The 27,144-nt window shown below is 41.9% G+C and overlaps 1 protein-coding gene across 2 annotated transcripts; it reads left to right on the top strand.

The window, feature by feature from the left end:
• Positions 1–1,236: 1,236 nt before the first annotated feature.
• On the top strand, positions 1,237–26,387 carry AP1M1 (adaptor related protein complex 1 subunit mu 1). Of its 2 annotated transcripts, XM_074939854.1 has the most exons (12): positions 1,241–1,477; positions 4,706–4,862; positions 6,492–6,559; positions 10,282–10,412; positions 10,829–10,976; positions 16,439–16,565; positions 17,648–17,790; positions 19,063–19,134; positions 21,120–21,278; positions 21,718–21,843; positions 23,189–23,264; positions 23,896–26,387. In XM_074939854.1, the coding sequence occupies exons 1-12, from the start codon at positions 1,436–1,438 to the stop codon at positions 23,916–23,918; spliced, it is 1,272 nt and encodes a 423-aa protein (XP_074795955.1). In that variant the 5' UTR covers positions 1,241–1,435; the 3' UTR covers positions 23,919–26,387. The 2 variants fall into 2 exon arrangements, with proteins under 2 accessions (XP_074795956.1, XP_074795955.1); XM_074939855.1 differs by lacking the exon at positions 19,063–19,134 and having other exon boundaries at positions 1,237–1,477.
• Positions 26,388–27,144: the final 757 nt, after the last annotated feature.

The raw sequence follows: 27,144 nt of genomic DNA, 5'->3' as shown, positions 1-27,144 counted from the left end.
TTTGTCCACATCTTTACTAAAGTAGAGCACCTACAATTGGACATAGTACACCAGCTGAGGCCTCACTATTGCTGTATAGAGCAAGACAATTACCTACCATCTTTTATATACAACACTCCTGTTAATACAGCTTAGAATATTAGCCTTTTTTGCAGCTGCATCACATTGTTGACATTCAATTTGTGATCCATTATAACCTCCCAGAACCTTTTCAGATGTAGTACTACCGCGTTAGTCATTTTGTAGTTGTGTATTTGATTTTTTCCTTGAGTACTTTGTATTTGTATTTAGTGTATTTCATCTTACTGAATTCAGACCAATTCTCCCATTTGTCATGTTGTTTTGAATACTACTCCTGTCCTCCATAGTGCATGTATCCTCCAAGCATGGTGTCATTTGAAAATTTTAGAAGAATACTCTCCATTCCATTATCCAAGTCACTCATAAAAATACTGAATAGTACCAGACACAGAATTGACTCCTGCAGGTCCCCACTAGATACGCCCTCCCAATTTGACAGCAAACAATTGATAACTATGCTTTGAGTATGGTCTTTCAACATGTTATGCACCCACCACCTTATAGTAATTTCATCTAAATAGCATTTCCCTAGTTTGCTTATGACAATGTCATGTGGGACTGTGGCAAAAGTCTTGCTAAAATCAAGAGATAGCAGATCTATTGCTTCCTCGCATTAACTAGGCCAGTAACCCTATCAAAGAAAGAAGGAGAATTCACTAATTGATAAAGACAGGACAAAATGGTGAAGGTTACAAACAAAAAGTAGGTAAAAGCACTCTGATGAACAAAAACAGCTGCCCTAAGCTCATCTGTGGGTCAGGGTGTGCCACCCAAAGGACAGGGGGTGGCAGGACCACCCGCTTCCTCCCCTAAAACGGCTTATTCCACGGAGGGGGAAGTGCAAGTCCAGGCCTGGGGTGCTGCGTCTCCCCTGGGAAGAGACAAGAGCCTGCTCCTGGTGCGAGGCCGCGGTCCCGCGAGTCTCTCCCGCCAGCTCTCTCTGGTCCCGCGCCGGCTGATGCGCCGCTATGCTCCTTCCACCCGCACTCACGTTCCTCGCCCCGCGGGTCACCGGAGCGACAGACTCGAGAGGAAAGCGAGGGCCAGACGGGCGCGGATGGGTCTGATCCCTCAACCACCGCAGCTGCTCGGAAAGTTTCCATTAGAGGGTCTCAGAGAACTGCCTCCGCCCGCTCTACGCTCAGCTTCATCTCGCGGCCATTTCGCTGACGGACCTCCGCGCGGCCATACCCTTCCGCCCACGCAGCGACTGCGAGCCGGGCCCGAGCTTTGCCGCTTCCTCCGCCGGCGGTGCGGCCTGAGAGCGGAAGCAGCGCCTTTTCCGGCCGGAAGTGAGATCTGGCGCGGGAGCTGGGGGCGCCGTGCCGGGAGGCGCCGAGCACCTGGTGGCGCGATGTCTGCCAGTGCCGTGTACGTGCTGGACCTAAAGGGCAAGGTGAGGCGTTGGAGGGACGGGGCCTGGGAGTAACCCCGCCCGAGAGAGACGTCTGGGGCGGGTGGGTCCCGTGGAGCCCGGCCTGAGCCTGAGCCTATGAAGAGGCCCTGGTCTGTGAATGGGCTCAGCTTCCTCATAGGCTGAGGGAACATGGGCGTAGAGGGGCCGAACGGCTCTGGAGCGGGAGGGGAGCTCTCTAACTTCTCCCTAGCCTGCCCTGTTTCCTCACCTCAGAGCTGTCTTAGGGTAACAGTCCCCCATGTTCTCTCTCCAGCCTGCTCTGTGAGCCCCCCTCTGTTCTGGGGCCCTAGGATGGGGATTCTCTCTCTCTCCCCATTTCCTCTAGCCTGCCGTGGGGCCTCGCGTTGTGGTTATAGCCTGCCGATAATGCTGCCTTGGCTTAAACTGGAAGTTTTATTTGGACTAGACCTTGTCAGTGCTTGGATTGGTGACCAGTGACCTTCCAGCTGCAATGTTGCAGGAAATGCTGATTTTAGTAGAGTGCTCTCTTCCTCCTCCACTCTCTCCTTCTGGACCCTTTTCTCCTAGCCTTTAGTGAATGAAAGCTCATGCATGTTTAGGGGGCACTGAGCTGCTGAAGGGTCTGGTTTTTGGGTAAGTGAAATGAAGATATCAATTGCTTATGGCAACTAAAGATACTAAAAAGAAAAAAGAAAAGGAGTACTTGTGGCACCTTAGAGACTAACCAGTTTATTTGAGCATGAGCTTTCATGAGCTACAGCTCACTTCATCGGATGCATAGCATATGCATCCGATGAAGTGAGCTGTAGCTCACGAAAGCTCATGCTCAAATAAACTGGTTAGTCTCTAAGGTGCCACAAGTACTCCTTTTTCTTTTTTCTTTTTACGAATACAGACTAACATGGCTGTTACTCTGAAACCTAAAGATACTAAGACACTTTAACAAATGTTAGTGATGCTAACTCTGGTTTCTTGACCATATTCCATTTTGGGGTAACTACATTCTGCATATGCAAATTCATTCTGTGATTTTGTTCTATAAGCGATGTATTTTCTGTCTCTAATGTTGGTATGTGCTGTTTAACAGCTGTTGTCATTCTAAAAGCTGTATTTGAGTTGTGAATGAAAGGGTCCCATGTACAGTTTGTAATTCAGTTAGTTAAGCTCTTTGGGATTACACTGCATAAGTGTAAAGTACTGAACTGCTAAACTGTAAGTAAAAATCTACTTTATGTTGAAATTTCATAGAATATCAGGGTTGGAAGGGACTTCAGGAGGTCATCGAGTCCAACCCCCTGCTCAAAGCAGGACCGATCCCCAATTAAATCATCCCAGCCAGAGCTTTGTCAAGCCTGACCTTAAAAACCTCAAAGGAAGGAGATTCCATCACCTCCCTAGGTAACCCATTCCAGTGCTTCATCACCCTCCTAGTGAAAAAGATTTTGCTAACATCAAACCTAAACCTACAACTTGAGACCATTACTCCTCGTTCTGTCATCTGCTACCACTGAGAACAGTGTAGATCCATCCTCTTTGGAACCCCCTTTCAGGTAGTTGAAAGCAGCTATCAAATCCCCTCTCATTCTTCTCTTCTGCAGACTAAACAATCCCAGTTCCCTCAGCCTCTCCTCATAAGTCATGCGTTCCAGTCCCCTAATCATTTTTGTTGCCCTCCGCTAGACGTTTTCCAATTTTTTCACATCCTTCTTGTAGTGTGGGGCCCAAAACTGGACACAGTACTCCAGATGAGGCCTCACCAATGTCGAATAGAGGGGAACGATCACGTCCCTCGATCTGCTGGCAATGCCCCTACTTATACATCCCAAAATGCCATTAGCCTTCTTGGCAACAAGGGCACACTGTTGACTCATATCCAGTTTCTCGTCCACTGTAACCCCTAGGTCCTTTTCTGCAGAACTGCTGCCTAGCCATTCGGTCCCTAGTCTGTAGCGGTGCATGGGATTATTCTGTCCTATGTGCAGGACTCTGCACTTGTCCTTGTTGAACCTCACCAGATTTCTTTTGGCCCAATCCTTCAATTTGTCTAGGTCATTCTGGACCCTATCCCTACCCTCCAGCGTATCTACCACTCCTCCCAGTTTAGTGTCATCTGCAAACTTGCTGAGGGTGCAATCCACGCCATCCTCCAGATCATTAATGAAGATATTGAACAAAACCGGTCCCAGGACCGACCCTTGGAGCACTCCCCTTGATACCGGCTGCCAACTAGACTTGGAGCCATTGATTGCTACCCGTTGAGCCTGACAATCTAGCCAGCTTTCTATCCACCATATAGTCCATTCATCCAGCTCATACTTCTTTAACTTGCTGGCAAGAATACTGTGGGAGACCATGTCACAAGCTTTGCTAAAGTCAGGGAATAACACATCCACTGCTTTCCCCTCATCCACAGAGCCAGTTATCTCGTCATAGAAGGCAATTAGATTAGTCAGGCACGCTTGCCCTTGGTGAATCCATGCTGGCTGTTCCTGATCACTTGCCTCTCCTCTAAGTGCTTCAGAATTGATTCCTTGAGGACCTGCTCCATGATTTTTCCAGGGACTGAGGTGAGGCTGACTGGCCTGTAGTTCCCTGGATCCTCCTTCTTTCCTTTTTTAAAGATGGGCACTACATTAGCCTTTTTCCAGTCGTCCGGGACCTCCCCTGATCGCCATGAGTTTTCAAAGATAATTGCAGAGCCATTGGCCATTACATCCGCCAACTCCTTTAGCACTCTCGGATGCAGCGCATTCGACCCATGGACTTGTGCTCCTCCAGCTTTTCTAAATAGTCCCGAACCACTTCTTTCTCTACAGAGGGCTGGTCACCTCCTCCCCATGCTGTGCTGCCCAGTGCAGTAGTCTGGGAGCTGACCTTGTTCGTGAAGACAGAGGCAAAAAAAGCATTGAGTACATTAGTTTTTTCCACATCCTCTGTCACTAGGTTGCCTCCCTCTTTCAGTAAGGGGCCCACACTTTCCTTGACTTTCTTCTTGTTGCTAACATACCTGAAGAAACCCTTCTTGTTACTCTTAACATCTCTTGCTAGCTGCAACTCCAAATGTGATTTGGCCTTCCTGATTTCAGTCCTGCATGCCCTGAGCAATATTTTTATACTCTTCCCTGGTCATTTGTCTTGTATCTTTTAATGAAGTACTTCCCAAGGATCATACGTGTTGTTTTCAGATGGTAACTTCGGCATTTGTTTTTAAAACCTATTCAGATTTCTGTTGCACGTATATTGCAGGTCCTCATCTGCCGGAATTACCGTGGAGATGTGGATATGTCTGAGGTGGAGCATTTCATGCCAATTCTTATGGAAAAGGAAGAAGAGGGAATGCTTTCTCCCATTCTAGCTCATGGAGGAGTTCGTTTTATGTGGATTAAACACAACAACTTATATCGTATCCTTTAAAGCAGTGGTCGCCAACCTATTTATGCCCAAAATCACTTTTTGAATTTAAGGGCAACCCAGGATCTACCCTGCCCCTTCCCCAAAGCCCCGCCCCGCTCACTCCATCCATATCTCCCCCCCCCCGTCACTTGCTGTCCCCAACCCTCATTCACTTTTACCGGGCTGGGGTAGGGGTTTGAGGTATGTGAGGGGGTGCGGACTCTGGGCTGGAGCGGGGTTTGTAGTGTAGGAGGGGGCTCTGGGCTGAGCCTGGGCGTGGGGGGGAAGGCTCCGGGCTGGGGCAGAGTGTTGGGGTGCAGGAGGGGGGGGTCAGGGCTGGGGTTTGGCGTGCAGGAGGGGGTATGGGGTGCTGGCTCCGGGAGGGGACTCAGGGCTGGGGGTTTGTGTGCAGCTTCCTGCTGGGCAGCACTTACCTCTAGCAGCTCCTGGTTGGTGGCTGCCGCTAAGACAGGTTCCCTGCCTACCCCGGCCCCATGCTGCTCCCGGAAGGGGCCAACACACCCTTGTGGCCCCTGAGGGAGTGGGGGGGGGGAACATGTGGCTCCGTGTGCAGTCTCTCTCTGCAGGCACCGCTCCCGCAACTCCCATTGGCCACAGCTCCCCATTCCCAGCCAATGGGAGCTGCAGGGGCGGTGCTTGCAGGCAGGAGCGGCATGCAGAGGGAGACCCCTGCCCATGGGGCCACACTGGCCATTTTCAGGAGCAGCATGGGGTAGGGTCAGGCAGGGAGCCTGCCTTAGCGGCAGCCCCACTACACCACTGGAGATTGCGATCAACTGGGAGATCCTCTACGATTGACCAGTCGATCGTGATCAACCGGTTGGTGACTGCTTTAAAGTGTAAACCTGTTAATATAGTGAAACTGATGAGCACGTTGGTGGATTTTCAGAATTTGGGCTTGAATGGAATAGGGATGTAAATAACATGTAAAAACAGTAACCATGTAACTGATTAAAATGCCTATCAGTTACACGGTTAAACCTTTAACTGGGAAACTAGCGGTGCGGGGGGGTGCTGTAGCACCCCCACGTCTTACATGGGGGCCCCCTGCGGCCAGCCCCGTGCCTGTCAGGGATCCCGCCCCCCCCCACCCGACTGGCGTCCCGGCAAGGCTGGGATCCTGGCGGGTCGGCCACCAGGACTCCGGCTGAGTTTAATCGTTATCAGTTAACACATTGAACTTTTACATCTCTAGAATGGAATTGACATGAAAACGTATAGGGCAATAAGTAACATAAGCTCACGAGTATGATTTTACTGATTGAGATTTTCAAATATGCAAAAAAAAAATTATATAAATAAAAAAGGAGTTATTCTTTTCATGTAAGATCCTGTGCTAATAATGTGTATGAGAGTGTTTAAGTGTCAATTTAATATAAGCATTTCCTGAATCTTTATTTTTGTTCTTCACCTCCCAATAGTTAAACATTCAGAAATGACAAAACAAACCCAAGGATTCTCAGTATCTAATGACTCTGGAAAGAGGAATATTATTGCTGCTTCCTTAATATTTGGGCCAGCTGTAATAACTTAGTAAAAGGGTTTTGAAAATGTATTTAATTGTAAATTTTTTTTAAATGGTAACTTTAAACACTGGTTCCTGAACATACTTTTTCAGTTGTTGCTACTTCTAAGAAGAATGCTTGTGTGTCTCTGGTGTTTTCGTTTCTTTACAAGGTGGTTCAGGTGAGTATTAAATTGGTCAAGTAATCTTTGTTCAGATAACTGAACATATCTTTTATATAGAGGTAGAAATCTTTTAATTTTATAGTGCTGTGCAGAAATGGCATATCTAGTTTATACATGGTTATGTTAAGATCTTTCCGTGTTAGCTACTTATATTTATTTTGTGCTGTACAGGACAAGGATACTGACAGAATGTTACAATATAAGAGAGAGACAGAAAACGAGATACAATGTGAAAGTCAGAGGAGAGGCCACTTCACTAAATTTTTGTGTGCTTTGTGGGCATTTTGGAAGAAGCAAATTTTTAGGAAGTATTTGAGTAATATGGTGACTTGAGGAGCTGGACTAGGGAGCCTATGCTGCAGTTAAGTGGCAGCACAGAGTCAGGAAAAGAAAAAAGAAACAAATAGGCCTTGTATTTTAGAGTGGAGGGAGCCAAAGTTCAGCAGACAAGACAATGTCTGAAGTGTTGTCTGTAGGTAGCTGTGTGTAAGGCCATGAGATTGGGGGTGAGAATTTTAAACTCAATGCAGTATGCAGATAAAAGCCAGTGGAGAGATTCAAAGATCTGGGCGTTGTGCTCAGGTTGACAGGCAAGAAAGATAGCTTTTCAGCAAGCTATTCTCCAAAGCATTGGTTTTCAACCAGGGGTACATAGTACTCTTCCAGGGAGTACATAAACGCATCTAGATATTTGCCTAGTTTTACAACAAGGTACATGAAAAGCACTAGCAAAGTCAGTATATAATTATATGGTAAAAATGAGAAAGTAAGCCATTTTTCAGTAATAGTATGCTGTGACACTTTTTTTTATGTCTGATTTTGTAAGCAAGTAGTTTTTAAGTTAGGTGAAACTTGAGGGTATGCAAGACAAATCAGACTCCTGAAAGGGGTACAGTTGTCTGGAAAGGTTGAGAGACACTGTTCTGAAGTATATATTTGGGAAGAAAATGGTTTCCTTTTCTTTAGTGACTTTCTTACTGTGTGACTTCTGGAAGGGACTACTCTTCTAGGATAAGACAGAGCTTGGATGTGCTTAATGGATGCTGTATGGTACATTACAACCTCTGTGGTTAGTGGGTTTTTTTTTTCCCTTAACCAGGGTGACAGGTATCCTTCCTGGAAGGAATATTTATAGGCAGTCATATTCCACATACACTGTAGTTTGTTTTAATTTTCAGGGGCCACAACCCTAATGTGTACGAAGCTCCAGCTAGTTTAAAAAAAAGGGGGGGGGGCTGCTATTAAATGGACATTGGAGGAAAGCACTACTGCTTGGTGGGCAGGTTTTAAAAATATGCATTTGGGGCCCAGTCTGCTCTGAGCTGCGGCAATGTGTTTTAGCCAAAGATTTCAGATATGCATAAATGTAAGGAACTGCTTGAAAGAAGAGAAGCTGAGACTGAGTTGGTTTAAATTTCCAGAGCATAGGTTTTGAGGCTAAGCCCAGTGTTTATTTCAATAACTGTTATATCCCCACACAAAAAATTGTTAAAATAGTACTAGGGGAGGGGTGTGTGTGTGTGTGTGTGTGTCACACACTTCATAGCTTTTGTAGGTTGAATATATTGCATGCACCAAGGGCTCCTTGCAATCCTCCATTTCCCTCACAAGATCTCTGGGTGCCACCCTCCCATCCTCCTCTTTTTCAGGGGCTCCCTGCAATTCCAGCCAGTCTCTTCCCTTCCAGGGTCTCCATGTGATTCCCTTCTCTCTCTCTCTGTGCTCCCCGCACCACCACCATCAGCTCTGTGTGCACCCCCATTCCCATTTTCCCCCATTCCCCTCTATGGCCTGGGCTCGGTGCGCCCCATTCCCCCACCATGCCAGGGGCTCTGTGCACCCCTAGTCCTCCTTTCCACCCCATACCAGGATCCTCCAATCTCCCCTCCCCTCCTCCCCATACACACAGACACTAGGTGTTCTTTGTGCCCCATTCCTCCCTCCATGCATTTTAACATCCCTCATTTTCCTCCGTTGCAGGGGGTCTATGCTCCCTCCCCCATAGTAGGATCCCCCTTTCTCCTCCATAGCAGGGGGCTCTGTGTGAGCACTCATTACCACCTCCCCACATCCAAGGGCTTTATAAGCCTGCCTTTATCCTTCCCTGTCTTCATACCAGGCAAGGTCCCTCAATCTCCTCCCCCCATACTGAGGGTTCTATGTGCTACATTCGCCCCTCCCCAAACCAGGGTCCCCCCCTATTTTCTCTCCACATTCCAGTGGCTGTGTGCACTCCCCTCCTTCCCCTCATGCCTCCCATTCTCCTTCTCACACCACTTTTTTTTTTTTTTTTTTTTTTGAGAGCGAGAGAGAAGCCATTCAGCATGTTAAACTACTGGGCATATACAGTTTTGTAGCTGTGTTGGTCCCAGGATATTAGAGACCAGATGGGTGAGGTAATATCTTTTATTGGACAAATTTCTGCTGGTGAGAGAAGCTTTTGATCTTAAACAGAGCTCTTCTTACCAACGGAAGTTGATCCTAGGGATGTAAAATGTTCACTGGTTAGCCGATAAGCATTAGTCTTACCAGTTAACCCGCCTTAACTGTTAAACCCCTGGCCAGATTGGCCCCAGCGGCCCCGCGCCACCTGGCCAGAGTGGCCCCAGTTTAACTTTAATCGTTTAAACAGTTAACTTTTAAAATGATATTTACATCCATAGTTGGTCCAGTAAAAAAAACCTCACCCACCTTGTTTCTCTACTGGGAATATAAACAGAGATGAATAGGAGTACCTTTGTGTGTGAAGGTGTTAATGGTGCCATCAATGAATTCTTTGAACTACAGACAATTGCAGGGGTGCTAAAGAGCTGATGGGGCTGTATTTGCCCCCCATTTTCCCTTTTTGGTTTTCTGATTTGCCCTGAAATCATAGAATCATAGAATATCAGGGTTGGAAGGGACCTCAGGAGGTCATCTAGTCCAACCCCCTGCTCAAAGCAGGACCAACACCAACTAAATCATCCCAGCCAGGGCTTTGTCAAGCCTGATCTTAAAAACTTCTAAGTAAGGAGATTCCACCACCTCCCTAGGTAACGCATTCCAGTGTTTCACCACCCTCCTAGTGAAAAAGTTTTTCCTAATATCCAACCTAAATCTCCCCCACTGCAACTTGAGACAATTACTCCTTGTTCTGTCATCTGCTATCACCGAGAACAGTCTGGAGCCATCCTCTTTGGAACCCCCTTTCAGGTAGTTGAAAGTAGCTATCAAATCCCCCCTTATTCTTCTCTTCTGCAGACTAAACATCCCCAGTTCCCTCACTCTCCTCATAACTCATGTGTTCCAGTCCCCTAATCATTTTTGTTGCCCTCCACTGGACTCTTTCCAATTTTTCCACAATAGGGAAAAATCAATAGGGTTCTGACCATTGGTACCAAGAACATTCCCTGAAATTTTGAAATTGATTAGATGTGGTGGTCAAAAGTTATTGTTACACACAGAAATGCTATTGAATTGAGTACAAGGCCTTTGCAAGCTTGGCCAATTATGATTGTGTTCTAATTTGTAGTGTGAAAAAAATGACACTTGAAAGTCAGGAAACTTGGATTTTAAGGTTCAACAAATTACTTTAATTCTCTACGGTAGCTCACCAAAACTCTTTTTTTTTTTTTTTTTTTTTTTTTTTGTATTTTCAGAAATGGAGGGTTAGAAGTAATGTGAACTAAACTTACTTTAATTTGAGACTTGAGTGTTGTTTTCTAACGTTTACATTTCAGGTATTTTCAGAATATTTCAAGGAGTTGGAAGAAGAGAGCATTCGAGATAACTTTGTTATAATTTATGAATTGCTTGATGAGCTCATGGATTTTGGCTATCCTCAAACCACTGACAGTAAAATTTTGCAAGAGTAAGTATCAGTGTACTGGCTCTTAGATACCAGGTGACAGATGCTTTGGGAATATTTATGAGCATAAAGATGTTAACTTGTATGATTTAAGGTTATTACAATGTGGGGGTCAATTTGTAGATTTTCCTTTCTTTTATCTGTCTGGAAAAAAAAATTAATAGGACACTTCTGTCAAAAATCTGTTAACCTTTTCCTATCTTTGTTGATGGACTGATACAGTTTCCTATCAGGTAAATAAACACATGACCTGACTTGACCTGGCAAGAAAAGATTAGTTAATATTTTCTAGGATTTAATTTGAATTGTCAGACTTCCTTTCTTTGCTGCTGACATAGTAATACCTGTGACACCAAACAAATTGCTAAGGCTACAAAATGTAACTTTCATATTTTTAAAAAATGTATGTGGTTCTGAAGGTACATCACTCAAGAAGGCCACAAACTGGAAACTGGAGCTCCACGCCCACCTGCCACTGTTACCAATGCTGTTTCCTGGAGGTCAGAAGGGATAAAGTATAGGAAAAATGAAGTGTTTCTGGATGTTATAGAATCTGTTAACCTCTTGGTGGGTTTATATTTTACCTGAATTTTATCTTTCTTTTTTAATGAGAATTGTAATAATCTGTAAATATGCAAACACAAAATGAAAGCCGAAGTCAGTGTATATGAATAGTCTTAATTAGTCTATCAAATTATAGTATTACATTTGAAACAATTTAAATGTCACCGGATTGAGTGATCGATAATGGTAGTGACTTAAGCTGTTATAAGTAATACTCATATACCTGCATTTATATTATGCTGCTTAATAGATTTTTTTTCAACTTTCAGGGAGCTTCTTTTCCATGCTAAACTTGAAAAACAAAGGGACTCCTTATATTCCTGCCTAATCCTCACACTCTGAATGAACTAAACTCTATGCTATTCCCATGGAATGACTCCCAAGGATGTATGCAGTGTTGTTGTAGCCCTGTTGGTCCCATGATATTAGAATGACAAGGCGGGGTTGAGGTAATATCTTTTATTGGACCAACTTCTGTTGGTGAGAGAGACAAGCTTTTGAGCTACATAAGAGTTTCTTCAGGTCTGGGAAAGGTACTCTTGAGTGTCACAGCTTGTCTTTTGAAAGTGTTGTGCATGTTTCCTTTCAGGAGGAGGACTGATAAGTCAGATATAGAGTAATCGCTTTGTGAAAAGTGTACACCCACAAGTGATAGGGTGTTTTTGTCTCATCATTTTACTGTGGGAGCGCATTTGAGAGCGTAATGATTGTCTGGTTCACGCAGATAGTTTTTGTTGGAATGTTTAGTGCAGTGGATGAGGCAGATTTCATATGGTGCTAGGCATGTGTAGGATCCATGGATCTTGAAAGGTGTATTGGACGGGGTGTTGCTATATCTCCACTGCTACAATGATCTACAGGTTTTGCACCTGTTCTTCTGGCAGGGTCTGGTGCCACTTTGAGTAGGTGTGCCCTGTTCTGTGGGGAGCTTGCCTCTGAAAATGATCTAGGAGAGGTTAGGGAGTTGTTTAGGGTGACCTGACATCCCTTTAAAGGGACATCCCTATATTTAAGCACTCCTGCAGGTGTCCTTAATTTTTCTTAAAAACGGGCAAATTGTCCTGTATTTTCTGTTTTCTGTCTCTTCTGTTCTCCCTGTCTCCCCTCCCCCCAAATCAGTGCTGGCGGTTCCTGCTGCTGGCCAGATCCCAGCTCGCCAGCCGCCTGCCCACCAGCAGTGAGTGGGAGGTGGCCAGCGACGGGGGTGGGTGTGCAAGGCTGATGGCGGGGCAAAGCTGCAGTGCGTGAGGCTAGCCGTTCCTCCTGCTGGTCCATCAGCGCAGCCCCTGCTGTGCGCCAGCTCTCAGCCAGCAGGGCCCCGTCCCGTTTCCGACCGGCACTGACTGTGCGCTGCAGTGGCTGGTGAGTGTGGGCAGGCAGCGGCCGGTTACATATCGCCTCTGCTGCCCAGCCATCGGCCCTTTACATGCTCCCACTCTCACTGCCCTCTTCCTGCTTTGCCCCTTCACCCTCTTTCCCCTGACTCTCTCTTCCATTTCCCCGCGTGCGGGACACGTCCCGCTCCCAGCGCTGTGCAGAGAGCCAGCCCCTGGTAGGAGCGTTCAGTTCACCAACAGCCTGGCCAACAGGCTCCTTCCTTCCCCCACTACCTCTGGTTGGGCCGGTGCCCCGGGAAAACGCAAGACCCTCCAGCCCAAGGCGCTAGCCAGGAGGAACTGATTCCTGTATGTGCCAAAGCCCCACACAGCGCTGGCACAGGGCAGCCTTTCCGCCCGTCAGCTAATCTCTGGAGTGGTGGCAGCAGAGGAGAGAGTGATTTCCAGCCTGTTTGTACCCTGACCCTGCAGGCTCCGCAGCAGCAGCCTCCCCCACCCTTAGTGGCCTCTTCACTTCTCTCTGCCCACTGGGTCTTGCTCCCAGGGCTGCTCCGTCCCCTAGGCACCCTCCCCTGCTGAACCACCTCTCTGGCTCTGTTTGCTGAAGCCCCTGCAGTCAGGTTCCCTGGGCCCTGGTGTACAGTGCATCCTTAGGGCTTAACCCCTTCCTACCCGTGCTGTAGCTGGGGGACGGGAAGCCACTGGGTTATGTCAATGGCCAGCAGTAGCCTGGAGGTGTTACCTGCCTTTCAACACTGTGAGGGCAGGAAGGGACAAGCTGCTTCCAGCCATAGGGGAGTGGGCAGGGGGGCGGAGGAGGGAAGAGATGAGCTCCTCAAAGACACGAGCCATATCATTCCTCCCTCCTCCCCTGCGTCTAGAAGCAGCTCCTGTCCCTTCGTTCTTGCACAGTGCCAAAAGACTGCTGCTAGCCACATTCTGCTGTGAACCCTGGCAGAAATCTGGGGATGGGGCATGTGACCCTGCGTTCTCCACACACACACCCCATGTGTTACCTTGGGAAGATGCGGCGCCAGGTACCAGGTGAGGTGGGCCCATCCTGAGGGCTCAGCCAGGCCTGGAGGGCAGAGAGCACCAAGCAGGGAGGGTCAGGTCAGTCCGTCACCTGCCCTGGGTGAGAAAGGGGTGGGTGGGGGGGTGAGTGTGTGTGTGTGTGTGTGAGACACCTCTCCCCATGTGAACACTAAAGCCTTAAAGATAAGAAGGCAAATAAATATAATCCAACTACGCAATATTTATTTTTAACAAAGGCTTAGTCAACTTGACGTTAATTTGAACGTTTGTACTGCATAGTTCTGATTGATTGCTGTTGAACTTGCTTAAATACGAGTAATTTTATGGCGTGTCCCATATTCAGCATTCAGGGAAATATGGTCACCCTAGGGTTGTTTGAAGGCCAGAAGAGAGGGTTTAGGAAAAGTCTGTTTCAGGATGGGGGTCCCCATCGAGTATGGGTTGTATTGTTTCATGATACCCCATATAGCTTCCAGTGTGGGATGGTAGGTGACAAATAGGGCTATGGAGTCAAAGGGGGTTTTACTGCTGTATTGAAGCAGATTCTCTCAGGGTATTTGGCAGGCCTGTTCCATGATGCGATCTACTTCTCTGGTGGAGTGTCCTTGTTGGTGAATGCAGTTTTGGGTGTATTAAGGTGTATATCCTGGACTCTCTCTTTAGATATTCTGTGGTATCTGAGTGCCTGGGTGAAGATAACAGATTTCTTGGTGTGTTTTAAAGTGGTTACTGGATCTACCACCAGGGCTTTGGAGCTGTACTCCAGCTCCAGGCAAAAACCTACTGCTCCGGATCTGCTCTGGGCTCCAGCTCCAGGCTCCACTCCAAAGCCCTGTCTACCACACCTACTTTCATAGATCTAGCAAACGCTTAAAGAAACAATTTCTCAATTGGTGTCTTCCTTGTAAGGTTGATGAACTTAAATGCTGTAATTTCAAAATTAGGGCTGTTGATTAATCGCAGTTAACTCGCAATTAACGCAAAAAAAAAATGGCTATTAATTTTTTAATCATGATTAATTGCAGTTTTAATCGCACTGTTAAACAATAAAATAGCAATTGAAATTTATTAAATATTTTGGATGTTTTTCTACATTTTCATATATATTCTGTGTTGTAATTGAAATCAAAGTGTATATTTTTTATTATAAATATTTGCACTGTAAAAATGATAAACAAAAGAAAGAGTATTTTTCAGTTCCTCATACAAGTACTGTAGTGCAATTTTTGTCCTGAAAGTGCAACTTACAAATGTAGATTTTTTTTGTTACATAACTGCACTCAAAAACAAAACAATGTAAAACTTCAGAGCCTACAAGTCCATTCAGTCCTACTTTTTGTTCAGCCAATCACTCAGACAAACAAGTTTGTTTATTTTTACAGGAGATAATGCTGCTGTGTCCTTAATTACAATGTCACCAGAAAATGAGAACAGGCATTTGCATGGCACTTTTGTAGCCGTCATTGCAAGGTATTTGTGCCAGATATGCTAAACATTTGTATGCCCCTTCGTGCTTTGGCCACCATTCCAGAGGACATGCTTCCATGCTGATGATGCTTGTTTAAAAAAAAAAATGTGTTAATTAAACTTGTGACTGAACTCCTTGGGGGAGAATTGTATGTCCCCAGCTCCGTTTTACCTGCATTCTACCATATATTTCATGTTATAGCAGTTTCGGATGATGACACAGCACATGTTGTTCATTTTAAGAAAACTTTCACTGCAGATTTGACAAAACGCAAAGATGGTACCAATGTGAGATTTCTAAAAATAGCTACAGCGCTCAACCCAAAGTTTAAGAATCTGAAGTACCTTCCAAAATCTGAGAGGAACGAGGTGTGGCACATGCTTTCAGAAGTCTTAAAAGAGCAACACTCCAATGCAGAAACTACAGAACCCAAGCCACCAAAAAAGAAAATCAACCTTCTGCTGCCGGCATCTGACTCAGATAATGAAAATGAACATGCGTTGGTCTGCACTGATTTGGATTGTTGTTGAGCAGAACCTGTCATCAGCATGGACGCATGTCCCCTGGAATTGTTTGAAACATGAAGGAACATATGACTCTTTAGCGCATCTGGCGCATAAATATCTTGCGACGCCGGCTACAACAGTGCCACGAGAATGCCTGTTCTCGCTTTCAGGTGACATTGTAAACAAGAAGTGGGCAATATTATCTCCTGCAAATTTAAACAAACTTGTTTGTCTGAGCAATTGGCTGAATAAGAAGTAGGACTGAGCGGACTTGCAGGCTCTAAAATTTTAAGTTTTATTTTTGAATGCAGTTTTTTTTATATAATTCTACTTTGGAAGTTCAACTTTCATGATAAAGAGATTGCCCTAAGGTACTTGCATTAGGTGAATTGAAAAATACTATTTCTTTTGTTTTTTTACAGTGCAAATACTTGTAATCGAAAATAAATATAAAGTGAGCACTGTACACTTTGTATTTTGTGTTGTAATTGAAATCAATATTTGAAAATGTAGAATACATCCAAAAATATTTAAATAAATGGTATTCTGTTATTGTTTAAAAGTGCAATTAATCGTGATTCGTTTTTTTAATCGCTTGACAGCCCTATTCAAGATGTATCCTAACAACAACAGTCTTATTACCTATTTTTTATTGGCAAACAAAACTCTGCATGTCATCCTCAACACAATATACATTGGCAAAGGGTCCTGTGGCACCTTATAAACTAATAGACATATTGGAGCATAAGCTTTCGTGGGTGAATATCCTTCGATGCGACGAAGTGGGTATTCACCCACGAAAGCTTATGCTCCAATATGTCTGTTAGTCTATAAGGTGCTACAGGACTCTCTGCTGCTTTTACAGATCCAGAGTAACACGGCTACCCCTTTTGATACTTGACAATATACATTCTGCGCCAACACACAAGATCTTTCAGTCCAAATGTACAAATTTTAATGAAAAATGTGTTTCCCAGGATTATGGTTAAGTTTTCAGTGTGATTTATTTTTGGTTCCTAATCTTGTGAAAACAGATAATTGTAAAATCATTGCACGAAGCTAGTTAGAAATTCAGTTTCAATAGCTGAGGAGAATGACTCCACCTTCCTTTGCTCTTAGGTTAGTGCCAACGGAAATGTATTGCGCAGTGAGATAGTTGGATCCATTAAAATGAGGGTCTTTCTCTCAGGAATGCCAGAGCTTCGCCTCGGTTTAAATGATAAAGTACTCTTTGATAATACAGGACGTGAGTATGTATACAGCATTTCTAAAAACATACAAAGGTATTCCCTGGTTTCTTTGTCTTTGGGGCAATGCAGCACGTCAGTTCAGATAACAGGAGTTATTCTAGGATGGTGGGTCTTATAATTTCCTAGTTGGGGAGGTTGTATCACTGTATAAGAGTAATTTTAGTGTTAGCAACTCATTTAATGTTTTATCAGATGGGAGACACTCCTTAGGGGGGCAGGAAGTCTAACACATTCATTTGCTATTTGCCATGAAGACCTGGTCTTTGTTCAATTAAGAAATCCTCCATTTCTAGCCTTAATGGATACGTATAAGATGATGATTTCCATCATGCAGGTTCATATCTCTGTGAACTTCATTTTAAGGAACCATCTCTTGTTTTAGCCCCAAAGTTACCTACGTTACATGCAAATTTGGTGTCCCCTCTGATTGTTAAAAATTATTTACAATTAAATTTAAAGAATAATTTTATAGCAGGAGCTATTCACACTAAAGGAATTAATCCTGCATCTTAAGTTTGCGCATGAATACTTTTTAGTATTTCTCATTTTTGATCTTTGTTAGAGTCTTAAATGTGGGCATTGGCAGATTGAGGTGTGTATTCACAGCCTTTGAACAAGAGAGGAGGTAGTGGGAGGGGAGTTGAGGAGGAATTCAAATATAGTACCGTCTGTCTGTGTCAGGATAGATGCATTGGTTGTGAACGAAGGGCAACATCATCCTCCGTTGTGCACTTGTGAAATGTCAGAGGGAAATACCTCTTCCTTAAATTCTTTGGGACGTGTAATGCTTTTCTTTCCCTTAAGACCAGAGCTCCAATTCCAGATTTTCGATGACTATACTGAGCAAAAAGAGCAGAATATGTCATTTAAATTAGTCCACTTCAATGGGCTACTCCCAATCTCTTTTCACTAAGATTCCTATATTCCTGAAGTTACTGTAATGAAGTTAGAAATAGAATAGAACTAATGTAGGGAGTATGAGCAGCTGACTGCTCAGTTGCATTATAATCTGCTGTGATGGCCTAAGAGGTAGGCTTTTCATATGCTACACAAATTGGGGTTTATGTTTTCCTGATAGGTGGCAAAAGCAAATCAGTAGAACTAGAAGATGTAAAGTTTCACCAGTGTGTTCGTCTCTCTCGCTTTGAAAACGACAGGACAATTTCTTTCATCCCACCTGATGGAGAGTTTGAACTCATGTCATATCGTCTTAATACCCATGTAAGTCTGGCTACATGTTTTGATCTAGACTAAAACAAATTTGTGTATGAAAACATTTTAAATTGCAAGTAAAACTATAAAAGGCCTTTCCACTTTCACTGAAAAATTAATATTTCTTTAAAAAAAAGTATGAGTTTTAGATATTATTGAGCTAGCTGTTAATAGGGACGTTCCATGCTTACCTGAAAGTAGGCTATATATGCTACTTCAAGGCACTGGGAAAAGGAGAAGCAATTACTACCTAAGTCTAGTCACTGAGTTGCCTACTGAGAGAAGGATGAGAGAGTAAACAATACATGACTGATGTGTAGTCACATTACTTAACACACTACTGGAAGGTGCTTGGATACAATAGTGATGAGTGCATTATAAGAACTAATATAGAAAGGGGAAGACCAAGGCAGTAAGATCTTTCTTTGCTACAACTACCTGAAGAAGCTGGTAACATACAGTGAGGAAGAATGAGCAGGAGAAGAAGAGAGAATTTCATTGGTTTTAAAGCCTATAGTGATATTTGTGCATTGACACATTTGGAGCAAAAATATTGTAAAGGGCCTGCCTGTCATCTTATGCTGGGCATACCTATGATGTGGGAGACTGGAAAACCTACTTCATCAGTCAGTACCCAAGAACATCCGCCATGTCTCTATATATTGAGGACCCATACTCTGTAAAACTCTGGCAAAAAACAGCAAACCCAGAACACCTTAAAAATTTGTTAGTCTCTAAGGTGCCACAAGTACTCCTTTTCTTTTCAAAAGCCTATGGGACTTCTGACTTTTTATTATTGGAGTACTGAATTTAAACAAATACTTTAAATCCAGAGTTACTGTCTCACAGTTTTTAGGGCTAGCATTGTTTAATAACTCAAATGCCCTGAGTTATTAAATTTGTTGGGTTAGAGTGAGAATGGTTTTCTGGTTTGGGGGTTAATTACTCTCAGAGAATAGGGTTAAATTAAAACCATTAGATACTCATGTAATTGAAATTATCTACTTTTTCATAATCTATAAATACTTGTCAAATTATACATATGGAATATTTTAAGGACTTCTTGACTAACGCTCAGATCTCACCTGATCATTATTTTTGCATATTATGTATTTGCATATTAAATGTTTTCCTGACCAGTATCTTTGGAATCTGATCTAACTCTCTTGTCTTAAAGAGCACTATAGGCTTCTCTTCTTCATTTTTTTTTGCTCTGTATGGAAACGTATCATTTTCCTGACAAGGTCAAAATAAGATGTATAGTTGTTTGTTCTCCAACAGGTAAAACCACTCATCTGGATTGAGTCTGTGATTGAGAAACATTCCCACAGCCGCATAGAGTATATGATCAAGGTCAGAGATACCAAAATGCTTACGCTTAATTTCAGTCTCCTTCTACAAGGCGAACCATGTAAACGATCCTACTTTAAACATTTTGTTATATAAAGCGTACATTTGATTTCTGGAAAGCTGCTCCTGTGACGGGTTAGATCCCCTTTCTGGGATGCCACCTTATGTACTGAGGCTTCACTGAGCCCCTCCTGCTCCACCAGCCTGCATTTCCTCTCCCTGTTTTGCTGAATTAGGCTCTCCAGCCTCTTGCAGTGTACACAAACAGGTAGGGCCACACCCAGCTGCAGACACAGATTGAAGTCAGCTCTGTGTGAGAGGATTCACCCAGCACTCATGTGCACTCCCCCTTTGTGGATAAACCCAAAATAATACTGTCTTGCACTGTGTAGAAAGATTTGCACAGCGCAAGCTCATAAAAGTTCACCCTCTTCTTCAACGTTGAGAGATATGCACAACTTCTTGCCCCCCAACCCCCCGTTAGAAATTGCACAAACTGGGTTTAATAAGAAACAAAACAAATTCATTCACTATAAAAGGCAGATTTTAAGTGATAGCAAACAGAATGAAGCAGATTACTGAGCAAATAAAACAAAACACTCATCCTAAGCTTAAGATCTTAAAGAAACTGGTTTCAAGAAGTAATTTCTCACCCTAAATGTTGTTTTAGGCAAGTTGCAGAGTTTTTGTAGCTTAGAGTTCCAGTTATTTCTTTTACAGACTGGACCCCCATCTCAGTCTGGACTCACCCCTGTCTTTCCCCTCAGGTTAGTTCTTTTGTCCTTTCAGGTACTTTCAGCAGTCTTTCTTCTTGGGTAGGCAATGGAGGAGAGTCCAGCTTAACCCCCTCCCCAGACTTAAAAAGGATTTACCTAGAACATAAGAATGTCCCTCCTGGGTCAGACCAAAGGTCCATCTAGCCCAGTATCCTGTCTTCTGACAGTGGACAGTGCCAGGTGCCCCAGAGGGAATGAACAGAATAGGTAATCATCAAGTGATCCATCCCCAGTCGCTCATTCCCAGCTTCTGGCAAACAGAGGCTAGAGACCCCATCCCTGCCCATCCTGGCTAATAGCCATTGATGGACCTATCCTAAAGCAGGAAACCTTTGTTTGATCCCCATCCCCCTACAGAGGAAAAGTACCAGCAGTGTCCAAGGTGGTATTTTGCATCAGGTGACGTTATCATCTGACCTTGTAGTGTCAATGCAGCATCCCAGGACATTCCTTAGGAAGGTGGGAGATTAGTATCTTCAGAGTTCTATTGTCCTCCTTAAATGGCTCATTCAGGATGATTGCTTACTGTCTGGTGGGCATTTCCCCAAGTGTACACACAGTTGTAATTGCTACATAGTCAATATTCCTAACTTCAGATACAGAAATGATACATGCATACAAATTGGATATTCACATTCAGTAAATCATAACCTTTCCAATGATATGTTACACGAGCCATCTTGCATAAAGTATATCTGTTATGCCATATTCATATCATAACCATATTTCTATGAAGAATATGGGGTGTAACATCACAGCTCCTTTCATAAATATTGATCTGTTTTTACTCAATTCAAAACGTAATCAGCTAGTGCAGAGGGTGTGTTCTGCCTGTAAGGCAGTATGATTTACTAACAGGTAGTACAAGTTTTTTTAATTAAAAAAAGAATTCTTAACATTAGTGTTGGTAAAAGCACTTTAAAGATATAAAGTCTTATAGACATGCTAAATGTATTAATAGGATCATTAATAGGATTAATAGGATTATTTTCATCTTTTGTATACTTCCATTTGACAGTTAATCTAGTTCTGATCTCCGCATTACACTTTTGTGCATGGATCTTTCATAAGACTCCTGACAGAGAAGGATATTTTACAGTTCCCAGCTCTCTGAACCTGATCAAATAAGATTTTTTTAAAACCTGCAAATTGTGGGGTTTGTGGGGAGGTGGGAAAAATTACAAAAAAACCTGCATTGCTTACTTTCTCTAGGCAAAGAGTCAATTCAAGCGGAGATCAACTGCCAACAATGTGGAGATTCACATCCCAGTTCCAAATGATGCAGACTCACCAAAATTTAAAACCACTGTGGGCAGTGTCAAATGGGTTCCAGAGAACAGTGAAATTGTCTGGTCCATTAAATCATTTCCGGTAAGCTGTATTGGTGTAGTGGTAACTCCTATTGCTGCTACTGTTAAGGTAGTTTCAGAGTAGTAGCCGTGTTAGTCTGTATTCGCAAAAAGAAAAGGAGTACTTGTGGCACCTTAGAGAGTAACAAATTTATGTGAGCATAAGCTTTCGTGAGCTACAGCTCACTTCACTGTAGCTCACAAAAGCTTATGCTCAAATAAATTTGTTAGTCTCTAAGGTGCCACAAGTACTCCTTTTCTTTTTGTTAAGGTAGTGTGTTTTAATAAAAGTAAATCTTCTATACATGGAATCTAGAATTTGACTAAAATTCACTCTAGGCTCAGTTCTACTGTACTGTAGGACTCTTGGTACCATCTGCTTTCCCTCTCCCCTCATTGTAGGGTTGGCACTTGAGGATATTTTCTGGTAGAATGATTTGTTTGCCTTCCTCTTTGGATAGGGGGGAAAGGAGTATCTGATGCGGGCTCACTTTGGGCTTCCAAGTGTTGAAGCTGAAGATAAAGAAGGAAAACCTCCCATCAGTGTCAAGTTTGAAATTCCATATTTCACCACTTCGGGAATACAGGTTAATAAGACTAAAAAATTAATTTGTGAATAGAATTTTTGTTCATTTAGCTGCTGGATAATGCTCTTTGTGTGTAACTGAACCAAAAGGTGATGGTGTGATTATATTATGGTTTAATAATGGTACAGAATGTGGCTTGTCACTTTAAATTCAACTACATAGAAGTACAGATCTGTTTGGACAATATGAATGATCTTTTCAGTCCAAGTTTTAAAAAAATTATTATAGTTGTTTGAAGCTAATCACAATTAACTTCCTCCTGACTAAGGGTGTGTACTCCATTTTACTACTAAGCCAAAATAGATAAAAATGTTTGAAGGAGGCTGCAACTAAAAGAGAGAGCTCAGTTTTGGGTTTTATTATCCCCAAAGCAAGCAAGACCTTCTGAAAATGGAATATTTATTTAGTTAAATCATAGGATTAGGATTTGTCCTGTTGGTGCATTAAATATTTTGAACCTCCAGAAACTGTGTGTAAGTTGAGGACTTAGTTCATCATAATTCTAAGATTTTTTGTGCAAAACTTCTGCCTTCTTTTGTAAAAACAGTAAAAGTCATATTAGGACTATTGGAATTGTATTGCAAGATCAGTCTAATGATCCATCTAGTACAATACATTGTTTCTGATAATGGCTAGTCCCACATGCTTCAGGGAATGTGGAAAAAAAATCCTCTAATGGATAATTATGGAATAACCTATACGAAATGGAAGTTTCTTCCCAACAGTTTCAGTTGAAGCTTTATGAACTGAACCATGAGAATTTATATTATTTTTTAAAATACATCCATCTAATGTAACTGGGTGCTTTTATTATCCTTCTGCATGTTTAATCTTTTCTTAATCTTACCTAGCTTTTGTATGGATTGCATAAAAAAAGCTTTTTCCTGTTTACAAATTTCCAACAGATTTTTTTAGTTGAGTTTAATATCTCCCTTTCTCTTAAGAAGTAGCACAAAGTGCTTTTTACACTTCATATTTTGTATAGCTCTTTCATATCCCCCATCATTTTGTCTCCCCCCTGAATATTCTTTCTCCAATGTCTCATATGGAAGCATTCCATTCTTTTAATTTTGTCCCCCTGACTCTTGATACCTCCTATTTCTGCTATATCTTTTTGAGATGAGGTGATCGGAACTGTGCACATTATTCCAGGTGAGTTACCAGTTATTTACATGTTGGCATGATATTTTTTAAACACATCCCAGCATTCTACTCACTCTGTTTTGACTGCTGCTGCACATTGAACTGTTCATAATGGTGTTCTAGGCTTTTTGCCTAAAACATATCTTCCATTAAGGGTTGCTAGGCTGAAGTAGAAAAGTAATTTAATGTGTTTTCTTTTCAGGTCCGCTACTTAAAGATAATTGAGAAGAGTGGCTATCAGGCTTTGCCATGGGTTCGCTATATCACCCAAAATGGAGGTAAATAGCAAAGCTATAGATTGTAGATGCTGAAGTTGCCCATGTAGTTTTCCTATTAACACACGTTTCTCTTTGTTGGATGTTCCAAGATAATTTACCTGCATGATTCCACTAGACTTCTCATTCTTTAATAATGTGCAGTATCGCTACAAATTATATCATAAACATATTCCTCTCTCCACTCACCCTGCTATTAGGAAAGTGCCACTGTTGTGACATTATAGTTAGGCTTGGGTTGAATATTTTGCACCTAAAGCAGAGATTCAACCCCTGTAGCGCATACATTTTAAGAAAATACAAAGAAAGACTGGCAGAGTGACGCTTGGTCATGGAATCTATTAAGCATTTGGGAAGGTCCAGTTTGGTGAACAGAAATTCTTATTACCTGGAATGTTTAACTCTAATGAGATAACATTTCCTTTAATTGGTTATTGAGCATGAGCATGTAAACAGCTAGTGGTGTTCTAAGATGATCCTTTATACAGATCTCCTTTTTATTTGAGTAATCTTTGCTTTAATTTGGCATTGGTGTATCATAAATATTTCTGCTCTGATATTGCTACTCTTTTGTATTAATAAAATAAGATGAACTAATTTAACTGACTCTTCTGAATTTATTTTTCTCTTGCAGATTATCAGCTCCGAACACAATAGTACTTTTTCCAACCAGAACAGATGACAAATCTTCAGGTCTAGAATTTGTTTGTAGAAAACTTTGTGGCAGTAAAGGCTGTGAACATTGTCTCCAGGGTATTATATCAGCAAACTTGAACTGAGGAGAAGAGAGATTCTGTTTTTGTTGTTGTGTTCAACACTAAGTGTTTGGACTATTAGTGCAGGTTGTATGGATGTCTAATTCTTAAAGCATGTTACTACTTCTGCTAAATGCTGATCATATTAGGAGTAGCAGTTATTTTGAGAAGCCAGGACTGCCTTGCTAGTCATACTTAAAAGTTCCATATTTTAAAAGTGTGTAAATACCATCTTTAAAGCCAGTGGAAGCATTATTTAAAAACTAGAGAGGTCATGGTGCAACTGAAGAGGCTGTTAAGCATTCTTAGTTGTAAATAACGATGGGCCTTTATTTTACACTGAAAACACCTGACAGTTTTGAGGCTTATTTCTTGGCTTGCAAAGGAATTATTAAAGGTAATGATGAGTCAAGAAAGGTTAGGTTCTAGGTTCAAAATAAAAGTTGGTTTTATTGACAGTTCAGCCCATTTAATATCTGTCAAACCTTAAGATATTGGGGGTGGTGTTTGTAAGCATAAATTTGATAAAAATACAGGTGCATAAACTACTATATTAACTTGAGGGAGAAGAGACGTCAAGAATAAATGCCTGTGGTCTCTGTGGAATATCGTGGTCAATGCTTGTTCAAATTATGGAGCCAAGATGCAAAGCTGAGAAGTCCAAACAAATTAAGAAAACTATTAACTATCATAAAACTTGCTTGGCTTTGATTTTTCTAATTGCAAAAGAAATTTAAAAATTAAAGGTCTCAACTTGTAAATATGAAACTTCAGATTAACCATATTGGGTTTTAAATGTTTAAAACAAAATTCAGCAGATGGAATATGTTTAAGTAGTAATAAATAATCGTACTTCAGGCACTTCCTGATAATTGATTGCTGTCATTAGAGGGGGTGGTAGATAAAAGAATAAGAAATTACATATCTGTCATCCAGGTTAGATTTAGGTAAATTCTTCTTTCTTCAATTTTCAAGAATTTACATTTTCTTCAGCTTCTCCTGAAAGGCTACTTTCTTTGCCAGTCTTCCACTTGTAAATGGTTGCCCAGTTCATTATAAACTTTCTGGCAGAAATCATAACAGTTCAGAATGTTACACTTTCATGTGTTAGAACTTGGTTTTTTTACACTTTCTTGAGGATGCTGCAAACCACATGACTATACATAGTTGCATCAGTTTCAGAAAATGTTAAACAGCGGTTATATCAGTGTTTTCTTTTTAAAAGACTAAACTTTTATTTTTAGTGTGAATGTATTGCTTCTGCCAGGTTTTAACTTAACAACAGTGAAGACTGAAAATCGCTGTCCACAACTGATGCAGCACAGATAATTGGGGTGCAAGCTTTCCCATTCCTATGTTGCCATGTTAAAGTGCCTGAGCCCTGCCAGAGAGGGGATAGGTCACTGTGCCTGTTTGTTCCTTGTAGATTTGTGGACTATATGTATGTGTATGCATTATTATATAAATACTCACAAAATTCCCCTGAACAATTTAGCTTTGATATTAGGAGGAGGATTTGTTTCAGAAAGGACTAATTCTGCTCAAGATTGTAATAGCATTGTTAAAGCATCTGGAAGATCACATTCTTGTAGCTTGATAATTAGACAATGTTAAATGTGGATGCATGTAGTTTTCTGGAGTAAGGTTACTGGATTTTATTACCCAACAAACTGTTGAAACAAATTAAATCCTCTTACACCAGATTTTGGTTTTACTACTGTCATTCTTGGTTGAAATTTTAATCTTGAGACCAAACTAACCATTTTACAAGTTTAATATAATGTGCTTAGCTAACCTGTTACATAACCCATCAGATGTTGTCTTCAGTCTACATTGTTTATGCAGTACTTTTAATTATTTGCTTGTTAAATATGGCAGGTGTTAGTTTTGATTTTCCCTGTTGAAGCATGTACCTTACAAACCAGAACAGTATTTTACTCGCTCTTTGCAGCTGCTGAAGTTTGATAATATTGGAGTGGCCGTAGGCAGCAAAGAACAAGGAATCTTTCTTGCAGCATTAAACTCCACTGTCATTCTTCAGTCACTATAAAGTAAAAGGGTCAATCTGCCTGTGGATTAAAGTTCCTCCAGTTAACAGATTCTAAACTCAAGGAGCATGTTTTATAAATTCTAAAAGTATTAATTTAAGATGCCTGATTTACTTATCATACTGTGTAAGAGAATTGTCAACATTAAATATTTTGCAGTAGGCAAGTCAATTAACAACATGTGCATATTTATCAAACTGCACAAGTTATGGTAGAAAGACCTTCACAGTTGTTTGTCATTCACATTACCAGATACTTCAAAAAAGGCCAATTTAATCCAACAGTTGCCCAAATGTTCTGTAGCTACATACTATAGCGTAAGGCAGAAATAAGAGCTGTGACATTAGTCTAGTGCTGGTCTTTGTTTAGAGACTATTTCTATATTCTTCTTCCTTTGGCTAAATATTAAATTTGTTCCTTTACAATTTGCAGTGGCTGTCTTCATTTTGCATTAGTAATTTATCACCTTCTGGCTGGCTTCTGTAACTTTAGTTTGGCAATCTGCAACTGTGAATTGAGTAGTGTTGCTTTCCTTGTAGACAATTTTTTTAAATAAGATGTTAACCACTTACCTCATTATAAAATGAGCAGGAAAATATATATATATTCACCTGGTTTTCCAAGTCAATGTGGTTTCATAGACCCTTAAATTAGTTAGGAATTGGCACATTCTGGCTATCATAAGTAGCTGGGAATTCAGCAGCATAAGCCAGGAAGGCTCTAGTTCCTTATTGCTTAGTGTGGGAACACTGAAAGGGTAACATCTTACAATCACTTTGTTCTGAAATGTGCACATCTAATTTTAGTAGCACCCTGGCACATTTGAGAATGTTCCTGCAAAAATGCTGATTTGTAGGACCAAAAACAAGAGGCGGTGGGTGGGTGGGTACAGTTTACTTTTATAGGCTTGTTAATTTGAAACAGTGCTCAAGCACATACAGACCTTTATTAATAACCTGTCTGCCCTTATGTTGTAACACCCCTTTTTCAAACCCAATAATAGTTGAATGCAAGTGCTACATGAATTCTTACTACCAAAAAACCTGCTGAGAATTTATTTCTTTAATTTTACCATAAGTA

The sequence above is a fragment of the Natator depressus genome, chromosome 25 (assembly GCF_965152275.1).
Source record: "Natator depressus isolate rNatDep1 chromosome 25, rNatDep2.hap1, whole genome shotgun sequence".
Classification (NCBI taxonomy): Eukaryota; Metazoa; Chordata; order Testudines; family Cheloniidae; genus Natator; species Natator depressus.
Note: the sequence above shows the minus strand (reverse complement) of the source record. Positions and strands in the feature narration are given on the sequence as shown.

What these genes read in the sequence shown, in the direction of transcription:
- AP1M1 (XM_074939854.1), top strand. Translation starts at nt 1,436, where the DNA reads ATGTCTGCCAGTGCCGTGTACGTGCTGGACCTAAAGGGCAAG. An exon ending in ACTCTTTGATAATACAGGAC is followed by an intron (nt 16,566 to 17,647) that starts GTGAGTATGTAT and finishes TTTTCCTGATAG; the next exon opens with GTGGCAAAAGCAAATCAGTA. An exon ending in CTATATCACCCAAAATGGAG is followed by an intron (nt 23,265 to 23,895) that starts GTAAATAGCAAA and finishes TTTCTCTTGCAG; the next exon opens with ATTATCAGCTCCGAACACAA.